The sequence below is a fragment of the Pseudophryne corroboree genome, chromosome 3 (genome assembly GCF_028390025.1).
Source record: "Pseudophryne corroboree isolate aPseCor3 chromosome 3, aPseCor3.hap2, whole genome shotgun sequence".
Lineage (NCBI taxonomy): Eukaryota > Metazoa > Chordata > Amphibia > Anura > Myobatrachidae > Pseudophryne > Pseudophryne corroboree.
This window is the reverse complement of record NC_086446.1, coordinates 341,046,349-341,067,909: the sequence shown is the minus strand read 5'-3', so window position 1 is coordinate 341,067,909 and position 21,561 is coordinate 341,046,349. Positions and strand designations below refer to the sequence as shown.

The following is a 21,561-nucleotide window of genomic DNA, read 5'->3' as shown; positions in this document are numbered from 1 at the left end:
CCTTTTATGTTTAATTCTTAATGTGTGTATATATTTATATACTGACCCTGTATATCTCCTCCTGTCGCTGCTCATATTACCGGCAGATTCCCAAAGCTGCCGGTAACCTGAGGAGTTACTTCCTGCGCTAGCTGCAGAACACACAACACTCTGCATCACATACTTCTAAATAAATATCCTCATCATACAAAATTCCCTCATTACCACATTACCCACTACCGTGCAGTATATACCACACCGACTGCCTTCTCTAACGCAGGGCACAATGTAGATCTGTAAGGCTGTGGTCAGGATTCCTGTCACAGCTGTAGATTTACCGTGTTTAGCTCTGCATATGAAACATGCTTCTGAAAATGTTTGTATAATGTTTCATGTGTTTTTTTAATATGTGGATAAATGTATATAAACATAAATATTACAAGACATGAGATCAAAATGTATAAGTTAACATTTGTTGAGGATTGTGACTATTTGTCTGTACAACTGAACTCATGTAGCACCCAGTGTATGTGACAGTGTGACTTTAAGGCACAGCAACCTCACAGGTCACACTGTAGGCAGTATTGAGGGGGTGACATTACCCAATCAGTGATCAGTTAATTTCCCTATGATAAAAGCTCAATGTGTGAGACAGATACAGAGAGGCAAAGACACAGAAGCCATATGACAGGCAGTGACAGAGAAGAGTGACTGACACCCTCACAAAGTCAGACGGGGACATTACCAAGATACAGAACAAGTGACTGTAGACTAACACAGACAGTGGCAGGCTGGCACACTAGAGGATGCAGAATGAAGGGTGCAGACAGCTAATGACAGACAAAAGGAGGGGAAATCTTTCATGCCAAGGATTTTGAGGGGTGTGACAAGATCAGGGGAAAAGGAAATATACCTGAGTGCAATCATACTAAGGGAAGAGAAGACTGTCTGTAAGTTGATTTTGGATCAGGGTACTGAGAGGCAAGTGCTGAAGTGATGGGACGATAGCACCTATCTTTATAGGCGGAGAAGGGGCTGTAAGTACACTAACACACATACACATGTACACATATATACAATACACACATGACCCCTGTGCGACATCCACCTAGTGCAACACTGACACTGGAGGAGTAGCTCTGAGATACTTCCATGGGTGCAGCGGAGCATTACGTGTCAGAATGCATAGAGAAATTCGAGTGCACAGTCTATCAGCAGAACACCACATACAGGGCACAGCAGAGCTACAAAACACATTGAAAATGCCAAGTACGCAAAGGGTGCAGAGCACGGGCCTGCGGAACATAATAGGCATTCAGAGCATAACAGAAATGCAAAGCACAGCGGACATGCAGAGCACAGATGAGATGCGGAGCGGAGCAAATATCAAAAGTGAAGCAAATATGCAGAGCACAATTAGAAAAAGGAGCACTGTGGTGACTGAAAGTGAAAAACAAATGCAAAGCACTGAACAATTGCAAAGCAGAACGGACATGCAGAGCTTGCCCACAACGCAGCAGCATAAATATGATCATGTTGATTCTACAGATGAAAATCTACCCCCAAACTACCCCTACCCACATGGAGCCCGTCACATACCCCACACCAACTGCTCTTATAGTCAAGAATATTCACCTGTGGCCGAAGATGCAGAAAAGTACCCCCAAGCCGATGGACATTTGTCGTACCCCATAAACCTACCGCACTCCTTCACTCGCACACCTAGTCCAGGGTGCCAAAACTCAGAGAAAGTGCAGGTCAACCTAGCTAACTACCACTTGTGGGGCAAATTTCACAAACATCAGACAGAGATGATCATCACAAAGCAAGGCAGGTAAGTGGCAACTCACTTCTTTTGTCTAATAACTAATATTTTTATTTTACAGAATTCATAAGCCCTACAAAATGTGCAAGCTGTAGTAACATTTCCATTAGTCATTTTTACATACTTTTTACAAACTGGAAAATATACCCTCACACAAATTAACAACTACATGACGACAAACAGATTAAGCGGCACATTTGCATATACTGTAACACATATAGACACTCACTGTAACATCATCAAAAGCTATCACACAACATCTACAACACAAATAGCAAGCTAATTCATAGACACACATATATCACAATATAAATAAACATTCGCAACACAACTCCACAGCCTAACAACAAATATTTTTGTATTTTTTTTATTACAATACATGCATATTTTAAGATGTTAATTGGTTTATTCGGGATGCAGTATGATTTTATATATATATATATATATATATATATATATATATAATTATACATTTATATATATATTTATAATTATATATATACACACAACTGTACATTCCATATAACAGGTGCTGATTTGAAGTGGAAGTGATCAGCCTGCACACAGCAGTTCAATGAAAAGTTTTAGAAGAACTATTGATGTAGTCTATATGCAGTACTCACACAAATCTATTTTTGGCATATAGTATGTATGTAGGACTTCTGTCTATTTCTTATTCAAGAAAAATGAATTCTGTGGATTTTAAGCAAAATTGTCACTTCAAATAGAGAAATTGTGTTATTACCTTAGATAATTATGTGGCTGTGCATACAATTGTTCTCTGTTCAGACTCTGATATTGTTCTTTTATTGATATCATGTATAAAAAAGTGACGGAGAAACATTATAGACATGTAACTGTGCTTAGCATCTCTGAAAATTCAGATCAGAAAACTATTTGGCTTTCATTAACAATGTACAATGCCAAGCCATTTCATTTCAATATGAATAGTCTAACTTTTTGTATAAATAATAAAAAATGTAAAATCCAGCAGTATTCATTTGTCTGTAAATTTGTGTATGACCTGTCATTGCTGTAAAGTAGTGACTGCCTTTAATATACTCAATACAAAAATAAAAATACAATACAGGCAAATCCAGTAACACCAACTAATACTATATATAAATGGCAACGAAAACTAACCTTTTTTGCATTTGTTGAACTCCATAATAGTTTAGTGAATGGACTTCAGCTGTACACTTCAGCTGTATGCAATCTGCAAATTCTGGCACATTAAACCCATACTCTACTGTACAGGGTGAGAGATTAGTGAGATCCCAGTTCAGAAAACATGCTGGAACAATAAAAAGTGCTGTTTTTTTAATTAGACTATATTTGGGCTTTTTACTACCGGCACATTAACAGGAAGAAACAAATCAACTAATAGCTTTTATCAGTTTTCTATATATTAGGCAAAACAAAGTATATTTCTGGTTGTGTGCTTTTGTGAACTATGGCCACTGTATTAGTACATATAACCCATTTTCTATAATTGAACACTTTCAATATTATGTCTACAAGTAGGCCAAAACTTCAGTTTCTGACACACACACACAAACACACAAATCAGACATGGATTAAGCAGACCTTTATGTACAATTATTATTATTATTATTATTATTATTATTATTATTATCATTATTATTAATAACAACTTATATTTATATGGTGCCACAAGGGATCTGCAGCACCCAATTACAGAGTACATAAACAAATTAGCAAAACAGGAAAACAGTGACTTACAGTTGAAAACAATTTAAGTACAGGGTATAGTAACATAGCTACATCAGCAGATAACACTGAAATAAGTATCAGGGTGGTAGAAAGCCACGGGATTTGGTGCCGTAGAAGGGAGTATGGAGTAGAAGATGGTTTAAGTAAAAAAAAGGAACAGCACATAAGGGTAGAGGGCCCTGCTCAAGAGAGCTTACATTCAAATCCTCATAATGGCATGTTTACTGAACCTTGTTATAATATATTGTTTGTATTTCAAATGTTCCTTTTTTAATACCTGCCCTTATAATTAGGAGAGATTGTGAGAATACCATTCAGCATTGTATAGGATAAGAGGAATTGTACTGTGCAGTAGCCAAAATATGAAAAATGGGGCAGTTGACTGGTACAGAGCTATAAAACCGGACTATGGGCATCTGAGATATGGATAAAGTAACATTAAAAATATATTGTATTGCAACTACTGACCAAATACAGTACAATATCAAGAGTCTCTGTAGAGATAGGGGGCCTGAGACTGAGTTTGACTATAGCTGTGTCCAAATACGCAGATATATAATGTGTTCACTATAGAAGCGCAATAGCACGCACATGCAAAGTATGCACTAGTAGCATATGCACCAGGTTTTTGTCATGTATACATCTGACACACACAAGTTTTAATACATTTTTGTTTGGAAGTAAAATATGCATTAACTATTAGGTGTAAAAAAAATATAGAAAGCAGAGAACTCTGCTTTCTAAAATAAGGAGCAGAGGGGAATCTGTAAATTCAGCTAGTCAGTGCTGGACGTCGTCATCATCATCATTCATGTGCCTTCAGGCACCTGCAGTTGACGTGGCTTTGTAGCTCTGTATGGATCTGCATCTATTCACAATTCAGCAAAAATGTTCATGTATTTGGTGCATGCAGCTTGTATTGGACATGTGATGAAGCAGTTTGCGTAGTTTATGCTATGCAAACTGGCATATGTCCAGCTCCATTTCAGCTCTAGAGTCTAGTTAAAGGTATCACCCTAATAACCTGTTGCAATGTCAGACACAGACATGTCCAGTCTCTGAGTAGCGACATGTCCTGTCTCTGAGTAGCGACATGTCCTGAGTAGCATGCCCCACAAAATGAAAGGGCAGTGCAATTCCAGCTCTAATCTGAGACGTGAAACTGAATGGCTTACCTCAGCCAGCAGGCAGATGTTGTTCTTCAATATACTCACAGGACAATTTTCAGAGAATCTGACAAAAGAACAAATAAAAAATAAAATTGAAGCCATGCTTCACGCACGAGTCATTATAAGCAGTGTGACAAATAATTTGAGGTAAAATAATATTTTAAAAAATATATTTTTGGAGGAAATATTTGAAATAATGTTTTATTTAATGGCAATTACTGCTAGAAACTTGTTCATGCAATACGTATTCAGTTGTAAAAAAACATGGTGTATTTAGTTACTAAGGTTACATAAATACATAATGTCTTTTCACAAGTTTATTTTTACGCAGTTTTTGTCATTAAAAATAGTGTCATTTCCTTTGCAAACTTCAATTTCTTAGATGGTGTAAAAAACTTTCTTGGTGTTAACTTTTATTCTCTTAACGCTGTTCCTTTTGATGTATACTAGTTTATCCTAGAAATTGTTATTAAATGATATGCAAATATAATACAATATACTCAAATGCACTAAAATTACTGAATGTATACTGCATGTAGATACAGTATATTAGGTGTTAGTTGAATAAGTGACCTCATTATCCCATAATGTTTTATAAGGATTTAGTAAAAGTTTAATATTAGTGAGGTGTTTTTTTTTTGTATTCCTATTTGACATGTAGAATTGACATTTACACTTTGTAGTTGGTCTGTGTTTTAGGTCGCAGGAGAAATCATTAGTAAAGCCCCCAAGATCCTTTGCATAACTTGGCATTCGTGCTTCCTGGTGGATTAAATAATGATTTGTGATTACACCTGTCCCAGCAGTCTTCCGCTAAGTAAAAATAAGATCAACTGCTAACTCTTTTATCACATCTCCACTGTCTTGAACGCAGAGAGAAAAGTTTGATATTTTCTGAAACATTTTATTTTACATAACAAAATATGTTAAAAAATAAAATTAAATTATGGAGAGGTATACAATCATTTCAGGCCTGACTTTTATCAACCAGATTTATACATTACCTCACCTCTCCACCAGCTTAGATCTGATGCTAACTATTTGAAATGACCATACTGCAAAGTATCTAACCATTATAATGTGTTTCTTATATGTTGAGATTTCCCCATAATATTATGTATTATCTTTTACTACTAGTTTTGCACCTGTTTTACAACGGGTCCGGGTTTTTAAACACAGCTTGTAACATGGCAGCTAGGAGCTGATCGTCTGGTACTTTATCTCTCTCCAAGGCTTAGTAAACCTCCCCCGAAGGGGAATATTTACTAAGTGCAGGTTTTTAGAAGTGGAGATATTGCCCATAGCAACCAATCAGATTCTAGCTATTACCCTGTAGAAGGTAAAGATAAATGATAAGTAGAATCTGATTGGTTTTCACGAGCAACATCTTCACTTCTAAAAACCTGCACTTTAGTAAATACATCCCTAAGAGTTGTATGAAACAAATGCTATACAAGGTAGTAGAAATTCTCATCTACCTTTTCTGAATGTCGTTATTGCTCAGATACGGAAAGTTGCATCTTTGAAGTATATGTCTGCTAGCTTAATGATAAAGTTAAGTTTCCAAATAATCTGGTAACCCTGGTATACATATTATAACTGCCCTTATAACTTTCTGCTCAGTTGGGCAGGGATCAGTACTAAATACCGCTGGACGGGATCCCGGCGGTCGAAATACGGACGCCGGCATCCCGACCACACAATCCTGACAGGGGTGGCGAGCGGAACGCGGAAGTCGAACTGAGATGAAGAACCTGAGAGGAGGAGAGGGGGGAGAGTCGCGGGCATACAGGGGAGAGCAGCGGAGAGACAGGGGACAGCAGCGATACAGCACAGCGCTGCAGGAGGATGTGTAATAGCCGCCGCTCACGGCAGCGTCCACCCGGCTCCAGCAGGTGAGGTCCCGCTTGCTGGAGCCGGGTGGACGCTGCCGTGAGGTCTGGCGGCTGTGCCACATCCTCCTGCAGCGCTGGTGCCCCCCGTCTGCCCGCTGCTGTCCCCAGTTTCCCCCTCCCCCACCCCCCCTCATCTCAATTTGATTTTTTAAAGTCGTATTGAGATGGGCTTTGAATAGCCCTTGTCGGATCCATTCTGACAAATGCATGTCGGAATGGATCTGACCCTAGTTGAATATACCCTTTAAAATGAACTGGGTGTGGTTCCCATAATGCATTGCTGGATTAATGGCTGACAAGCATTTGTGTAGCATGGAGAGGTGGATTTCTGTGTTCTTTCTCATGTGTGGCATCTGTTCACTGGCACCGCCACAGCTCTGTGTTCCTCTCAGCAGGCATCAGACGGCCCTTCCTGGCCAATTAAAACTGTTTACACGCGGCCAGAGAGCAAATTCCCGGGTTGCGTCATTCAGACTTAAACCGGGTCACCAACCCCGGAAGAAAGATCCAGTAAAAACCCAGGTAAATTACACGTTCTCAGGTTGTTGGCTTTCAGACATACCAAAATCTCGGGTTCATGTGCATTCATGTGCAAAATCCTGGGATTATGGAGGATGTCTGAAAGGGGTATTAGAGTTTTTCTGAGGGTATACGCCAAAAACTGGTAATCATCCCTTTTCGGGGGACACTGGCAGCTTGTCTCTACTGTGCCCAGAACCAGAGATATAAGCCTTCCAGCAGCTGGTCCCTGCTCCAGCTCCACACGCCTGGTATGCAGTTTTATATTTTCATTGGTGGATTGCTCTGACTCCTGAACTCTGATCCCCAAATCCCAGAACCTACTGAAAGGTGAGACTCTAGTATTTTTTTTTTTATCCCATTAAAAGATAAGAAATCTATTTCCAGGAAATGGAGATATCTGCAGTCAAGCAAGTTGCCCTCCCACCAGAAAATTATGAATATTAATCCCACTCCAATATCCACCCATCCCCTGCATATCAAACACCCCCTACCACCCTGCAACTCATGTACCGGAGCCCCTTCATTCAGCCCAATGCCCCCTTCTTCAGTTTAGTGTTATCCCTCTTGCCCCATCTTCCAGCATATGTGCAGTAAAGGAGTAATTAGCAGAAATTACTGCTCCAGGTCCTACATGCTAAGTGGAAGATAGAGCACCCCCTACCACCCGCGGGACATCTAAGCTGCCGCTAATAGCACCCCCTACTGCTGGAGGATGGGAAGGGGCACCAGTGAATTGCTTTGCCCAAGGGACTACACTGCTGTTAAGACGGCCCTGAATGCAGCTATTATTAACAGTCCGTCCTGTGATAGACTTTTTCATGTTCTACGTCCAGCTATGTACTAACTGCAATTCCAGGAACAGCTGGAGTGTTGACCACACTCCCTGCGAGTTACATCCCTGGGGTATTGGAGGAGTCTTTCACATTTTCAAAAGACTGCTCACAGTGTCAGTTTCCAGAGTCGAACGGAGTTTGCGGGAGAGGGATCGTAAGATCACTCTCCTGCGAGAGGATTAGACATCTGATGATGGTGTAATCCAACGGGGCCAATCTTAGAAAAGCTTAACTTTTCGTAGTTTAATACATAGGGTTCAAACCATAGTGCACATTGATTATAATGCAGCGCTAGTTAGCCTTTTGCAAGAGATTTCTGTAAAATCTCCTGCACTAGGCTGTTAGTACATAGTGGGAATACATAAAATGATGTAGAAATATGGCCTTGCTAAATACACCCCATAGAGAAAGCTACCAAACTGCATAAAAAAATCATATGATGGAAACCCTGGCTTTGTATATAAACTCTGCTAGTGTGAGAAAATATGTGAAGATGCTTTCATGATCAGTGGATATGATCTTAAGCTGGGTACACACTAGACAACATTTTTAAACAAATTTGCAGATAACGGCACATCGTTACGACAAATTTATTTAATCGTCCAGTGTGTTTGCATTATATTGCCAGTGAAGCATGCTCCCGTAGTGATGTCCTCTGTCGTCTGTACATGCCGCTCAATTTCGAGAATGCCGCTAATGACTAGAAGCAAATCGCCCATTGTGCACGCTACCAACGACGAACGATATGTTAAAATAGGCTGAAACCCAACAATTTGGTAGTGTCGGATGACTCATATATTGTTTAGTCGTTTGGAAAATTGCTCAGTGTGTACACATAATATCATTTGTCCGGGAGTTCCAGGGAGTTCAAGGGAAATCGTGAGCGATATCGTATTGTTTGCACGTAGTCTAGTGTATACCCAGCTTAACAGTTCTTCCCATTCACAGATAAGCTTGAGAAGAATTAGCACAATAGATATGCACAGTGACCTTGACCTGACATTACACAGATCTTTTATTTGAAATATTAAGTGACATCATAGAATGAAAACTTAACTAAAGGTTACACACAAACATAAAATCACCTATAAAATCAAATATAAAATTAAATCAAATGAAAAACAGATGTGTCCTCCTACAACTTGCTGCAGTCACATTAAACAGCCTTTGTAGTTGTAAGCGCGTTTACTAATGTCGGGGATTAATAAAACACACAAGCAGAAGCTTCTGATTAAAATGATATGCAGCATGCCTATATTATGTGTGTGACTGCGGCTGTATCTGCATACAAAATTCTACATTACAGTGTTTCCGGGAAAATAATGAAATGTAGCATTTAATTTGCAAATACGTACGCAGTCGCACACAGAATATACACGCCTTATATCTTTTTATTCAGCAGTCTGCTCGTAAGTCTTATTTGCATAGCGATGTAATTAAGACGCATTTTCTGCAAAAAGAGATACCCAGCGTTAGCAGAGCTGCCCGGGAACTGCCACCTCACTCACGCCAGGCATCTCGTGGTGCATGGTGCATTGAGGTTAGATGAGGACACATCTGTAGAACAAACACTTCCCTATGTATTTGTATTGGACAAAACATATCACATGCAAGACGATGCTGTGGTTCCTCTAATCATAGGTGTGCGCAGGGGGGGGGTGCCTGGTGCACACAGGCACCCCCTAATGCCTGGCACCCCGATCTCACGTGCCTGATGCAGCGATCGCCGAGCAGGCTGATTACTGTCCCCTCTGTCTACCCTGTGAGGACTGCATTACTGACTGGACGCCTGGGTTAATCAAGGATGCTACCGCCCACCCGCCACATGCCCACCTCTCTCCTTCTATGTTATGCCAACGCCAGACACTGATGAGGATCAGCATGCAGACAGCGTTCCTCTTAGGTAGACAAATTCAAAACTGGCAGGCGGCCGGCAAGCAGCATTGACACGTCACTCGTTTTTCCAGCAGCAGCAGTACTAGTCTGCGACTGTCAGTGTCAGTGAGTGACTGACTTGTAAGTAAGCTGCTGCAGCTTGCAGGGGAAAGAGAGGGGGAGCCAGACCAGGCTGAGGAGGAGCAGTGTAATTGCAGTGAGTGCCATCAGGGGTGTTTGTTTGGTGCACACCACAACATCTGAAAATGTATCTGCTTTATTAGGATTGGCACAAGGGTGGATATTTTATATTGCGTTGACATCAATAGATGGTGCTAACACGCCCAAAAGGTGGTGCTAGACACACCCCTCCGACGGTGCACCCCCTAATAAAATGTGCTGCGCACGCCTATGCCTCTAATTCTGGTTTGAGTACATCTCCGATGAAGGGGCATCTGCGCATGCACAGGTCCTGCGTCGCACACAGTGGGGAATCCAAAGACACAGGACCGATGTGCACTGCGTCCATAGCTGAATGAGGCTCACAATTCTATAGTCACAGTGAACCACATGTTTGAGTCCTTTTATTTAAGAGATGTGCGAACATCCTCAACTGTTCTTGATTTCTTTTAAAATTGTAATTTGGACCTGTCACATAGAGCATTTACAGTATTATTAATATATGGCCTGATTAATTGGCAGACGCTATGCGATTGCATCTGAGATTGTGCATGTTGAGGATGTGTGAAATTATTCACAAACCCACCAGCACTGAAAAATACAGGTATGCCCAACGGAGCCATCGCAAACGCACAGCCACTGCGTACACATTCCCAGCGCACATGCAGAGCCTTCGATGAACGGCAGCTCAATTAAATTAACGGCCACGCAGCATGGCAGCCTAAACAGACACCAGAGGCACGCTTCTTGAGTATGGATTTGCAAGCACACCCAGCGGCATAACTCAAAAATGGCTGCAACGCGCCTGCGTTTTTGCAAACATTCCCCCGTCAATGCCTACAAACGGTGCCTGACTGTGAACCACTCTGTGTAAAAGGCAAGCGCTGCGCACGGCATCACTGTTAGACTTTAGCGCATGCACAGTGTGAAGCATATACATGTGCAATTTACCAATAATCACTCAATTCGTAAAAACATTGGCATAAGGTCCATCATCTCTACTATTATAGGCATCATAATGAAGATTTAGGGAATAGAATGTTGTCTAGCAGCTAAAATTGCCTGTCTGCGATTAGTCTGTTATTTTGGTGATTTGTATGTCGATTTTGTGTTTGATTTTTGTTTGGTTTTCAGTTTGAATGTTAGTAAATCCGGGGATCGTATATTCATCTATTCGATTTTGAATTGGATTTGGTTTTATATTTGATTTTACATTTAATGCAAAATTACCTAAAACCCAAAATCGCACGTTAGTAAATATACCCCCTAGTCAAGGCTTGTTTTGGAAACACTTGCATATAATTTCCATGGCACCATGCAGCTGGGCTGGTGTGTAAAAAAAACCCACATAGAAATATTGCATCCGGCCTTAGGACCTGGGAGGTAATTCAGACTGCACAGTCTGAATTACTTTGTGGAGTGTGCCTGCGCCCCCCGGGAGCCCAGTGAGATACTTTCAGCATCTCAGGGCTGCAATTGCCTCTGCCTGATTGACAGAACGCTATTGGCGTGGCGCGGTCTGGACAACAGAGGCGTGTCCAGACCATTGGGGGGGGGGAGGGGCAGGAGCTGTGCTGATGGGAGCTACTTGTCAGGAACAAAAGCATCGCCGCCATGCGATGCTTTTGTACTTATGCGGGGGAGTAGGGCCTGATATGCGGGGCGGACTAGCCCTGTGCTGGGCGTCCCCCCGCATGTCAGAGTAAATGATCATATGTGATCCTATGATCAGATCTGAATTAGGCCCCCTATTCAAATTCTGCTTTTTAGCAGAATTTGCAATCCTTTGCCTCGCATGCTGGGAGACGCCCATCGCAGGGCAAGGCCACCCAGCATGGTAACTGCCACCCCCTATCTGCAACCCGCATTGATTGAGATCGCGACACAATTAGTGCCCGGTCGCAGAAATGAGGTCAGCCTGGCTGCGATGGCAGGAGGCCCGCTGCCATCTTTTTGATCGGAGTGACGTCACGCAACCGCCCCCAATAATTCCACCAGCACGCCCCCATTCAGAAGCCACTGCCCCTGCAATGCTCCGTCTTGGAAACGGTGCATTGCAGCCCCGCGAATGCCTCTGCCTGTCAATCAGGCAGAGATGCTCGCAAATGCTGCGGGGCGCCCCCAGTAAATGCAGACGCATGCGCGGGTCGGGCCATGTGCATGCGCCCACATCGACATTGTAATTATTGCGGTTGGATTGTGATTTGCGATCCGACCTGAAAGAGGGCCTTAGGTGGACCATGGAGTGCTATAGCCACCATTATATCAATGCAATCACGGAATATGGCTAAAGAGTAATTTTAACTTTAAATTAATTCAATAAAGATTCACTTATTTAAAATTTACTTATCAGAAACAGATAGAGAAAAATTGCATAAGCTATAGGGAATGAGTTGAATTGTGCAGATGGTCCAAGTACAATATTGAAGACATTGGGGGTAATTCAACTGACTGTGGGAAATATATATACATTAAAAAAAAAAGTGGCATGAGGTTTTTCCCACAGCCGTGGGATTTGCTATTCATTTTTTACCTCTTGCACACACGTACGCAAGCACCCACAGGACTAAGTTAACGATTGGAAGTTTCCTATTAGCTTAATTAATAATTACTCACCTTCCAAAGTGGTTTCTCCTCCTCCAGCATCGGGATCCGGACTGTAGCAGCAGTGAATATAGCAATATGTGTGAGTGTGTATATGCATGAGTGATTGCGTGTATACCCCCTGGAGGCAGTAGCTGGGGTAATTACATTTCACAGCAGCCCTTGAGCCTTCCAGCAGCCCACCCCCACCCATTGAGAAAATGGGGGAAAGGGGGAATACCACTGGAGGGGTGACTATTTTTTCCATGCACCGCAGGGTTTTCAGCGCTGAAAACCCTGACACTATTTTTTTTGAATTGGATACTGTGGGTATCAGGAGTGTGCATACCTGTGGTAATCCAAAATTGGGAACGAGGTACTCAAGGTTTTTTACCTCGCTAAACCTACCACCCAATTTAATTACTCCCAAAGGCATAAACACATTTCTAAAGCCTGAGACTCAACCATAATGTCTCCTTAATTATCACAGTGACACAATCTAACCTCTCTCAATCCCTCATTATGATCTGTCATTCACCAGAAATGGTTCTGTCCCACTCTACTATGCATTATACAGAGTACAGACAGTTGTTCCTAAATGTAAATGGTCGCAGCCCTCAGTACTAGTCTGTCAGCAATATATATAATCATGTGGGAAGGGGCATCATAGCAAGTGCTTCCACATTGTTCTCCCCATCTTATCCACTTAACTAGGAGGTGGGCAGGGTGCGGAAAGACCCCCACTCGGTTGCCCATGGTACTTCCCAAAAATAGGTATTGTAAACATATTATTTAAAGGTCTGTAAAGTTTGATATGAGCCCCTAAGTTTGCAGGGGTTGGGTTCGGGATACCGGCGCTGGGGCTTCCTAGTGGTCAGCATGCCGACGCCGGGATCCCGGACGCCAGAATGTCGGCAGGTGGGTGAGCGCAACAAAGCTCCTTGCGGGCTCACTGCGCATGCCCCTCTGTGGGCTCGGTGGCTCTCCACAGGTTCTATTCCCACTCTATGGGTGTCAAGGACACCCAAGAGTGGGAATGGCCCTCAGCCCCCTGCCGGCATTCTGGCATCGGGATCCCGACCACCAGGATCATGACTATATCCCATTTGCAGATGAGGAATTCTGGACACAGACCCACAGCAGGGCGCTGTGGGCTGATACTCCCTCCACCTACCTCACCCCCCCATGTGAAGTCATGCCATCACAGAACATTGCCAAGCAAGCTGGAAGGTTCTATAGACAGGGAAGTAGAGAGCACTGCCGGGCCCTGATACTGGATGGGGTGTGTCCACGGTCCCTAAAAAAATATATACGAGAGGTGCCCCCTGCACGCTCCATGAGGATGGGGGAGGGGGTGAGCTTACTTAGCTTGATCTGGGAAGTGAGAGCCCTCCTCCTCAGTTGGTGCCATCATGTGCACTAGTAAGCAAAGACTCTGGCACGGGAAGATGGAGCTGCGGAGGTGGAGGGACCGGCTTCCCGGATCAAGGTAAGTATATTAGGGGAGGGGGGGGGGGGGTTTGAGTAATTAGGCCATTGATAGTTTACAAACATGAATGGTCTATGACCAATGGCAAATGTTTTTCCCCACCAATGGTGAGGCACAGACGATGGCGGGTGATGTTAAGAACACATCATCAGCGACCCAATGGCTGATGTCTGCGCATGCATAGTACTCAGCTATTGATGGCTGAACCACCACTGGTTTTCTACCGATGATGGAACAGGCTTCGATGGCCATCACTACTTATACCCCTTTCACACCGCAAATATAACCCGGGATATTGCCGGGTCGAGCCAGCTTAACCCGGGTCGAGATGCAGTCTAAAAGAGTAACCCTGCATTTCAACACGGTATAAAAGCAGTGTTATACACGGGTTGGACTCGGGTCAAAGTGCACTCTAAAGTGTCCAACTCGGGTTATTCAACCCTGCATTAATATAAAAGTGCTGATTGGCTGTTCTTTGTGTGCCTTGATGATGTCAGCAGCCTGACCCCTGCTACACAGGAGAGAACAGAGAGCATTAAGAATTAGAGCTGTTAAGAATTAGGGGTGAAGCAGAGATTGCTAGGCAGCTTACTGCATACCTCCCAATTTATTAAAAGTACAAAGAGGGACCTTGGGGCGCGCCCGAAAAGGAGGCGTACCCCATATGAAAGGGGCATGGTCTCATGGCAGAGCAGCGATCGCGAGTCACGCCCCCCTTGTACTGTCACTGAGGGGGCATGCCCAGCGCTCTCTGAGCTGCTGGCATGCCCCCTCTCCCTCTGTCACCTGTGAATAGACGTCGTGCGCATGCGCACAGCGTCTATTCACCACTGTCCTGCTAAGTAGTGCAGCAGTGACACTAGCCTCCCAACTGACACCCCCCCCCCCCCCACCGTGGGACACTGCGGGCCGCGGGTGGGACAGTCCCACAAAACAAGACTGTCCCGCGAAAATCAGGACACTTGGGAGGTGTGTTACTGGGACAGTTAAAGATGCAATTGTATATAAAAACATAGCTCAGTCAGCCATGATTCCTGCAATGCTGTGAGCTGTCCCCACCCTCTCATTTTGTCCCCTTCTGACACCCATCTTTCTGAGCCAAAAAGAGTCCATTTAAAATTAAATCCATGGTGTTTTAATTGCTGACCCGGGTTGAGTTAAAAGGAGCCAACCCTGCAATAACCCAGGTTGAAAGTGTAGTGTGAAAGGGTCTGACCCGGGTTCAAAATACTGGGTGAGACCCGGGTTTGCGATGTGAAAGGGGTAATACAGAACATCTGTAATACCCCTTCTCCTCAGTTGCCTTTGCAACAACTCAACACAGATGTGCATATTTAGCATTTTAAGCAAGCTTTAACTATTCAATAATTTTTCAGACCACAGTCTATTGGATATTCTGTGTGAACATGATTACGTACTAGTAATAGATTGATTCCCATAACTGCTTTACTGTATTTGGCACACAACAGGAAATACTTTGTGGCTTGTATAGATTAGCAAACCACATGTCACTGTCATCTGGTTTTCTGTTTAAATATAACAGAATAATAGCAGTCTCAAGTGTGAATAAGCCCTTAAGGGAGTGTCTCATTTGTACTTAGAGTAGCCTCATGCACCACATATGATCACTGTGCACACTTTTGTCACTCTACTAAAATCAGCAGTACTCTAGCAACATGACCAAGGCTGACTACTACAGGGTTATGGATCAATGGGTCGACCTGGATAATGTCAACAGTCAATAAGTCAACCACTATTGGTCGACATGGGAAAAATATAGACACGGGACAGGTTGACATGAGATGTTTTTAATGTTTTTGGCGTCATATTTCCGTAACACGACCAGAAATCCCAATTAGTTAATTGCGTTCCCTTGCATAGCTTGCTTCACTCGCAGGTTATTATTCCCAATCATATTTCACGTGGATGGCAAAGTATGAAAATTGTAAATTAAAATAAAAAAAACTGGAAAAAGCCAGGTAGACCTTTTCATGAGTCAACATTGTCCATGTTGACCTACTGACCGGATGCCATATTAAAGAAGGGTGAGAATTATGCAAATTAACCTACTGGAATGCTATCGATAGAAAGCACTGAGGCAGTCATTTTGTGGCTGAAATGGGAGTAGAGAGTTTGTGCACTGTTTACGTTCATGAGAATGTGCCATATGAAATTCATGTGGAAATAGATTCACATTTCTTCCAGCCCAAGAGGAGCTTCCAATCCAAATTCCCTGTAACATGGACACACACATACAGACTAGGGTTAACATTTTTTTTTGTCAGAAGACAATTAACAATATGTTTTCATGTATACAGTCCATAAACTATATGCTTCCCTTGGCCCACAAAATGTCTGCCACAACAATGTTGAGTAGATGACTGGTACAGCATCGGACTGGGACATGAAGGGCCCACAGGGGGAATGCAATAGTCGCCGCACACTGAAGGGAGACCTCGCAATGCTTAAGAGGTGTAGCCTACTGATTTAAGTGGTGAGGCAGAGTGTTGCAATGCCTGCCATATAATACAGAAACAAAGCAGTGACCGCCAGATAATAGAGAGCAGCTCAGTGAACACCATAAAATACAGAGAGTATTGCAGCAACTACCATATAATACAGAAAGCAACACCCCGCCACTCCTGCAATTTTCCTTCCCTGCCTTCCACTTAACAGTCTTATTATACACCCTTCGCGAGTGAGAGCCTCCGGCTCCCCCCACAATTGACAGGGTTTGGCCAAGTAAGATGACTAAGAAAGCTTACTAATTGGCCAAGAGAACATGTGCACCTCCATAAGAACTAGTCTTCATCACAACCTGACTGCACTTGACATTGTCTGCCTTCCCCCCTCCATACACTGTGTGTGAGAAGCCTCTGTTTCCAGTATTCCTAAACAGTCATGTGCTATCTTTCTCTAACTATGGGGGTTATTCTGGTCGCACTGTAACGCAATGCCTCTGCAATTTCCCTGTTCTCTGCACTAATGCGCATGCTCAGGTCCCATCCTGCATGTGCGCGTCCCAGCCAATGATCCCATTGGCTGCTAATGCCCCTGTTCACGGAATGGGCGAGGGCGGTGAAAGACCATTGCAGGGGTAGTGCTGGGAAAATGGGGGCGGGGTGGCAGCGCAGTGATGAAAAAAATGGTGGTGGGCCACCTGCCTTCACAGCCGGGCTGCAGAGGGCAGGGGTCATCCACAGTTGCTGTGACCGCTGGGCAGGAGATTCAGCATGGTGGGCGGCTTTGCCCTGCGATGGGCGGCCCCCAGCATGCGAGAGAAAGGATTAAGTCTGCAATCCAACCTAAATAACCCCCAATATTCAATAACCACCTTACAGCAACTCCCCCAGCCCCTACAATGTCCTCCTCACTGCATTGCCCCTCCCTTCAATAAGCACCTCACAGCACTTCCCGCCACTACAATAACTACCTCGCAGCACACACACACCCTCACCCCTTCAATAAATGTTTCACAGCACCCCCATCTTTCAATAACCACCTCACAGCACCATCCTGGAACATTCAATGCCTGCCTCACAGCACCCCTCCGCACTACAGTGCAACTCTCAGACTACTTCTTTGCAATGTTGCTTCATGGCTACAGAGAGGAAGCAGAATAGCAAGTGGGAAAAAATTACTTTAGGTGGTTATCAGCCTCCCTTGTCTGCTTATACTGGAAGCAGAAGCTTCTTTCTCTCTTTCCCTACAGCACAGGGTTTCTCTAACATACTTTCTCTGCTACAACAACAATGTTGGGGCTGCACATGCTCTCCTCACCTCTGACCTTTCTGTCTCTCTCCTCCTTGGCACCATGACATCTTTTTTCAGCTCCTCTTCACCTGACAAACAGCCTAAGTCTGACCCCTGTTTCCACTCTTCAGCCCCTTGGGTTCCTGGGAAAGGAAACTTGTCTTCCCAGTGGTCAAAAGTGGCCATCTTTCTGTAGCCTACTATGGAGGCAGACATTTTTTGTTAGCCCCTGCTGCTCAGCAAGATCTCCATAGCTGCTGAGCAGCGGCCAGTGGGCGGCCCTAGAATACTAAAACTATACCGGCCGTAGGGGCAGATGGCACCCTGCCCTGCTTGCCCTTGTTCTGACACAGCTGGGCAGCATCCCCAGTACTCCCTGCACACGTGATCGTGACAATTAAGCCTCATCCCTCACAGAAAGTGGCAGTCTTGAAGCAGTGGGGACCACCAAGGACTTCCCAGTTCCCTGGCCCCCAAATCAGACCCTGCTGGTATATTTTAATAAGACAAATTTATAAAAATTATGTTTCCTTTACTTTTCTAAGACAATGGGGCTGATTGTAAGTCAGACGCAGTCATGTCTGTGTCTTTTGTCTCTTGACGGTTGCCTGTCTGTGCCTTTACTAAAATATTGCTACAGAGCCCTTCCCTGGTATACATCCACGCGTACAAATGTTCACAAGGACTGAGAAGCCCACTGTCAGCATCCATAGATGCAGAAAGATGAAGTGGTGGGTCTTTAGCCACCACTATCAGTCGCACCATTGAAACTTGTCGGAGTATGGCTTCCTCTTGTGAGCATGTGGGCATCTGTGTATGCAGTCACTTTCACAGTCATCCCCATAAGATAGACGATCTCCGTGTGAGTGCTACGTCACCTCCCTGTCACCAACCAGAAATGTCCAAATTTAGCACACATTTCTGAGACAGAAATTCCTCCGACATCGGCTGTGCGTGCGACTTAATCAGTTCCAATCTGTGGGTCAGTTCTATGTATCTGTGTATGTATGTAAGTTAGGTCTGTTTATGAGGTGAGAAGCTGGGTGAAACGTATGTGTGCATTCTCGCAGAGGTGCAGGGTTTTTAGCCAGGGTTAGTACATTGCAGATATACTAGAATTTCTATCACCACGATAATCTGCAAAACAGATTTTTAATTAGCGCCTACTGTTCATAAATAGACCTAAATCATATGAAGTAAAGTCTAAGTTTTCAAGTTCTCAGTTATAGGGTGTCTTTGTCCCCACAAATTGCACTCCTGCATATATTCCTGGATACCATCCCTATATATCACAGATACCTCTTAAGTCATATCTTTATTGTAAGCTCTCGCGAGCAGGGCCCTCTCCCCTCATGTGCTTTTCCTTCTCTTACTTAGACTATCTTCTACTCCATAGTCCTTACATCGGCACCTAGCCCTCGGATTCGGCCACCCTGATGCTTATTTCAGTGTAATGCCCGCTGATGTAGCAATGTTGCATACCATGTACTTGTCCTACATTGTCTTGTACTCTAAAGCTGGGTACACACTAGATGACCTGTGTACCCTGCGATCCAGCGGGCTATGGGACCCTGCATTGGCAAGTGCCTACACATATTTGCCAATGCAGGGGGCGATGGAGCAACGATGGATGCCATGCTGCATTTTGCAGCCTGACATCACTAGCAATGTCTACTGTCAGCCCTGCAGAAGACATCGCTAGCGACAGCAGGGAAGGGGGGGGGGGGGGGAGATTGGGCATACACACTGCCCGATGTGAATGGTGTGTTGGTGCGACCTGCCGGATCAGACAATATATCGCCTAGGGTGTAGCCAGCTTAAGTCGCTGGTTTTCTGGTTTTGCTCATATATGTTTATGTATTTTGTTAGGCGCTGCAGAACCCTTGTGGCACGATATTAATAAGGGATAATAATATTGCTACAAAGGCAGCTATAGCCCAATTCTGGAAGCAAGATAAATCCCTTTCTCTCTCATTGATAGTGTCTACAATTAAATATAGCTTCTTGATGGAGACACTCAGTTGTCCCTACTTTTCTTCAGCTAATCCTCCATTGATGAAGTGGTATAAGTGTGTATTCTACCAAGGGGCCATGTAACTCATCATTTATTAGGTTTCTTTTTTTGCTGTTTCCCACTCTAAGATGTTTGCTGAATACGTATGTTCAGTTGGGTTTATGTTTATGTCTAAGTGTTCTCCATGCCCAATCCCCCTATTTCTCCCCCATCTTGTTTCTGTACCCCCTTATATATTATCTTATCTTTGGAAAAATCAATAAAAATTTTTTTAATTCATATACAATAACTGCATGATGCTAAAAAATGATTCTGAGACGGCAATTTACCAATGTTCATTCTAAATTTAAGTGAATGTATATTCTCTCTTATAGGCGCATGTTCCCGTTCCTCAGTTATCGTGCGTCAGGCCTGGATCCTCTCGCTCAATACACTCTGCATGTCGATGTGGTCCTGGCAGATCAGAATCACTGGAGATTCCAAGGAGGAAAATGGATCCAATGTGGCAAGGCTGAGGGCAACATGCCAGGTACCAACTGCAGGAAAGCATTCAATAAGATTAGAGCCTCTATATGATCTCTAAAGAGTTATCTGTAATAGCTGAATACAGGATCACAATCGTCTAAATTGTATACCCTCAATTTGACATCCTACCAAAAGAGATTCATGTCTTAAATTTTTTTCAGCAAACAGATATATCACAAAGTGATCTTTACTCTTTATATCAAATAGCCTAAAAAAACACTATTTCCTATTGTAGTGATAAAAAATATTTTTCAGAGCTATTTATCTAAAAAAAAAGTTGCCTTGGCAGCTGAGTAAATTCTGGGGGTCATTCAGGTGCGGTCATTTGTTTACTGCTCTATGTAAATGCAGCAGGAGGCACCTCTTACATGCAGACACCTCCTGCTGCATTAGTGATCAGACCTGCATCCTAGGATGCCGCATCGAATCAAAGCACCCACCACTGGGTGGCTTGTGGCATCCATGGTGCCGCGCAAGCCACCCAAAGCAGAGGCCAGGAAATCTCCGTCCTACGATAGAAATCCCTGGCCTCTTCCCACTCGCAGAAACAGCTGCGATACGCCACCGAATCAATCAATCAATGACAGTCTGATGCCAGCCTGCGTCCTATGCAGCAGGATCCGTTAGCGCAGAACGGGTCCTCTGCATGCGCAAAGTACCAAAAATTGGTACTTTGCGCTGCAGTCTCAGGTGCACCTGAAAGACGCCCTCTGTCTGGCAGCAGTAAGCATAGACTTACAGCATTTCCAGCCAGTCAGGACCCTACAGCTCTTGCATGACTCAGGTCAGACAGAAGAACTGCACCTGAAAGCCCAGTCTTGGGCTTCCACAGAGTTTTACAAAAAATTATATTTTAATAATAAAGCTTTTTTTTTTACCACACCCACTATCACCATCCTGAGATGACAATAGCATGGTAGGACAGCCAGCTAAACAGTTTCCTGCCATTGTTCTTTGTAAACACGCCGTGAAGCACTTGTCCATGCAAAGCTATCACTGGAGAGCCCCTATAATGGCCATCTCAGACTGCGAAGAATGGTAAATAGAGGGAATCCCTAAATCCTGTGACAATGCCCATTTTTTACAGAACTTAGGGATTCCCTCTACAGGAAACATAGGTGGTCATTCCGAGTTGTTCGCTCGCTAGCTACTTTTAGCAGCAATGCAAACGCAAAGCCGCCGCCC

General features: G+C 43.7%; 1 protein-coding gene across 2 annotated transcripts in view; it reads left to right on the top strand.

Annotated features, from left to right (window-relative positions):
- Window positions 1-634: 634 nt before the first annotated feature.
- TBX21 (T-box transcription factor 21) overlaps window positions 635-21,561 on the top strand; it is a 104,276-nt gene continuing 83,349 nt past the window's right edge. For both annotated transcript variants that reach the window (XM_063959640.1, XM_063959639.1), the window contains exons 1-2: window positions 635-1,813; window positions 20,226-20,380. In XM_063959640.1, coding sequence (XP_063815710.1) covers window positions 1,161-1,813; window positions 20,226-20,380 — 808 coding nt within the window. In that variant the 5' untranslated portion in view covers window positions 635-1,160. The remainder of the gene's footprint in view (window positions 1,814-20,225; window positions 20,381-21,561) is intronic.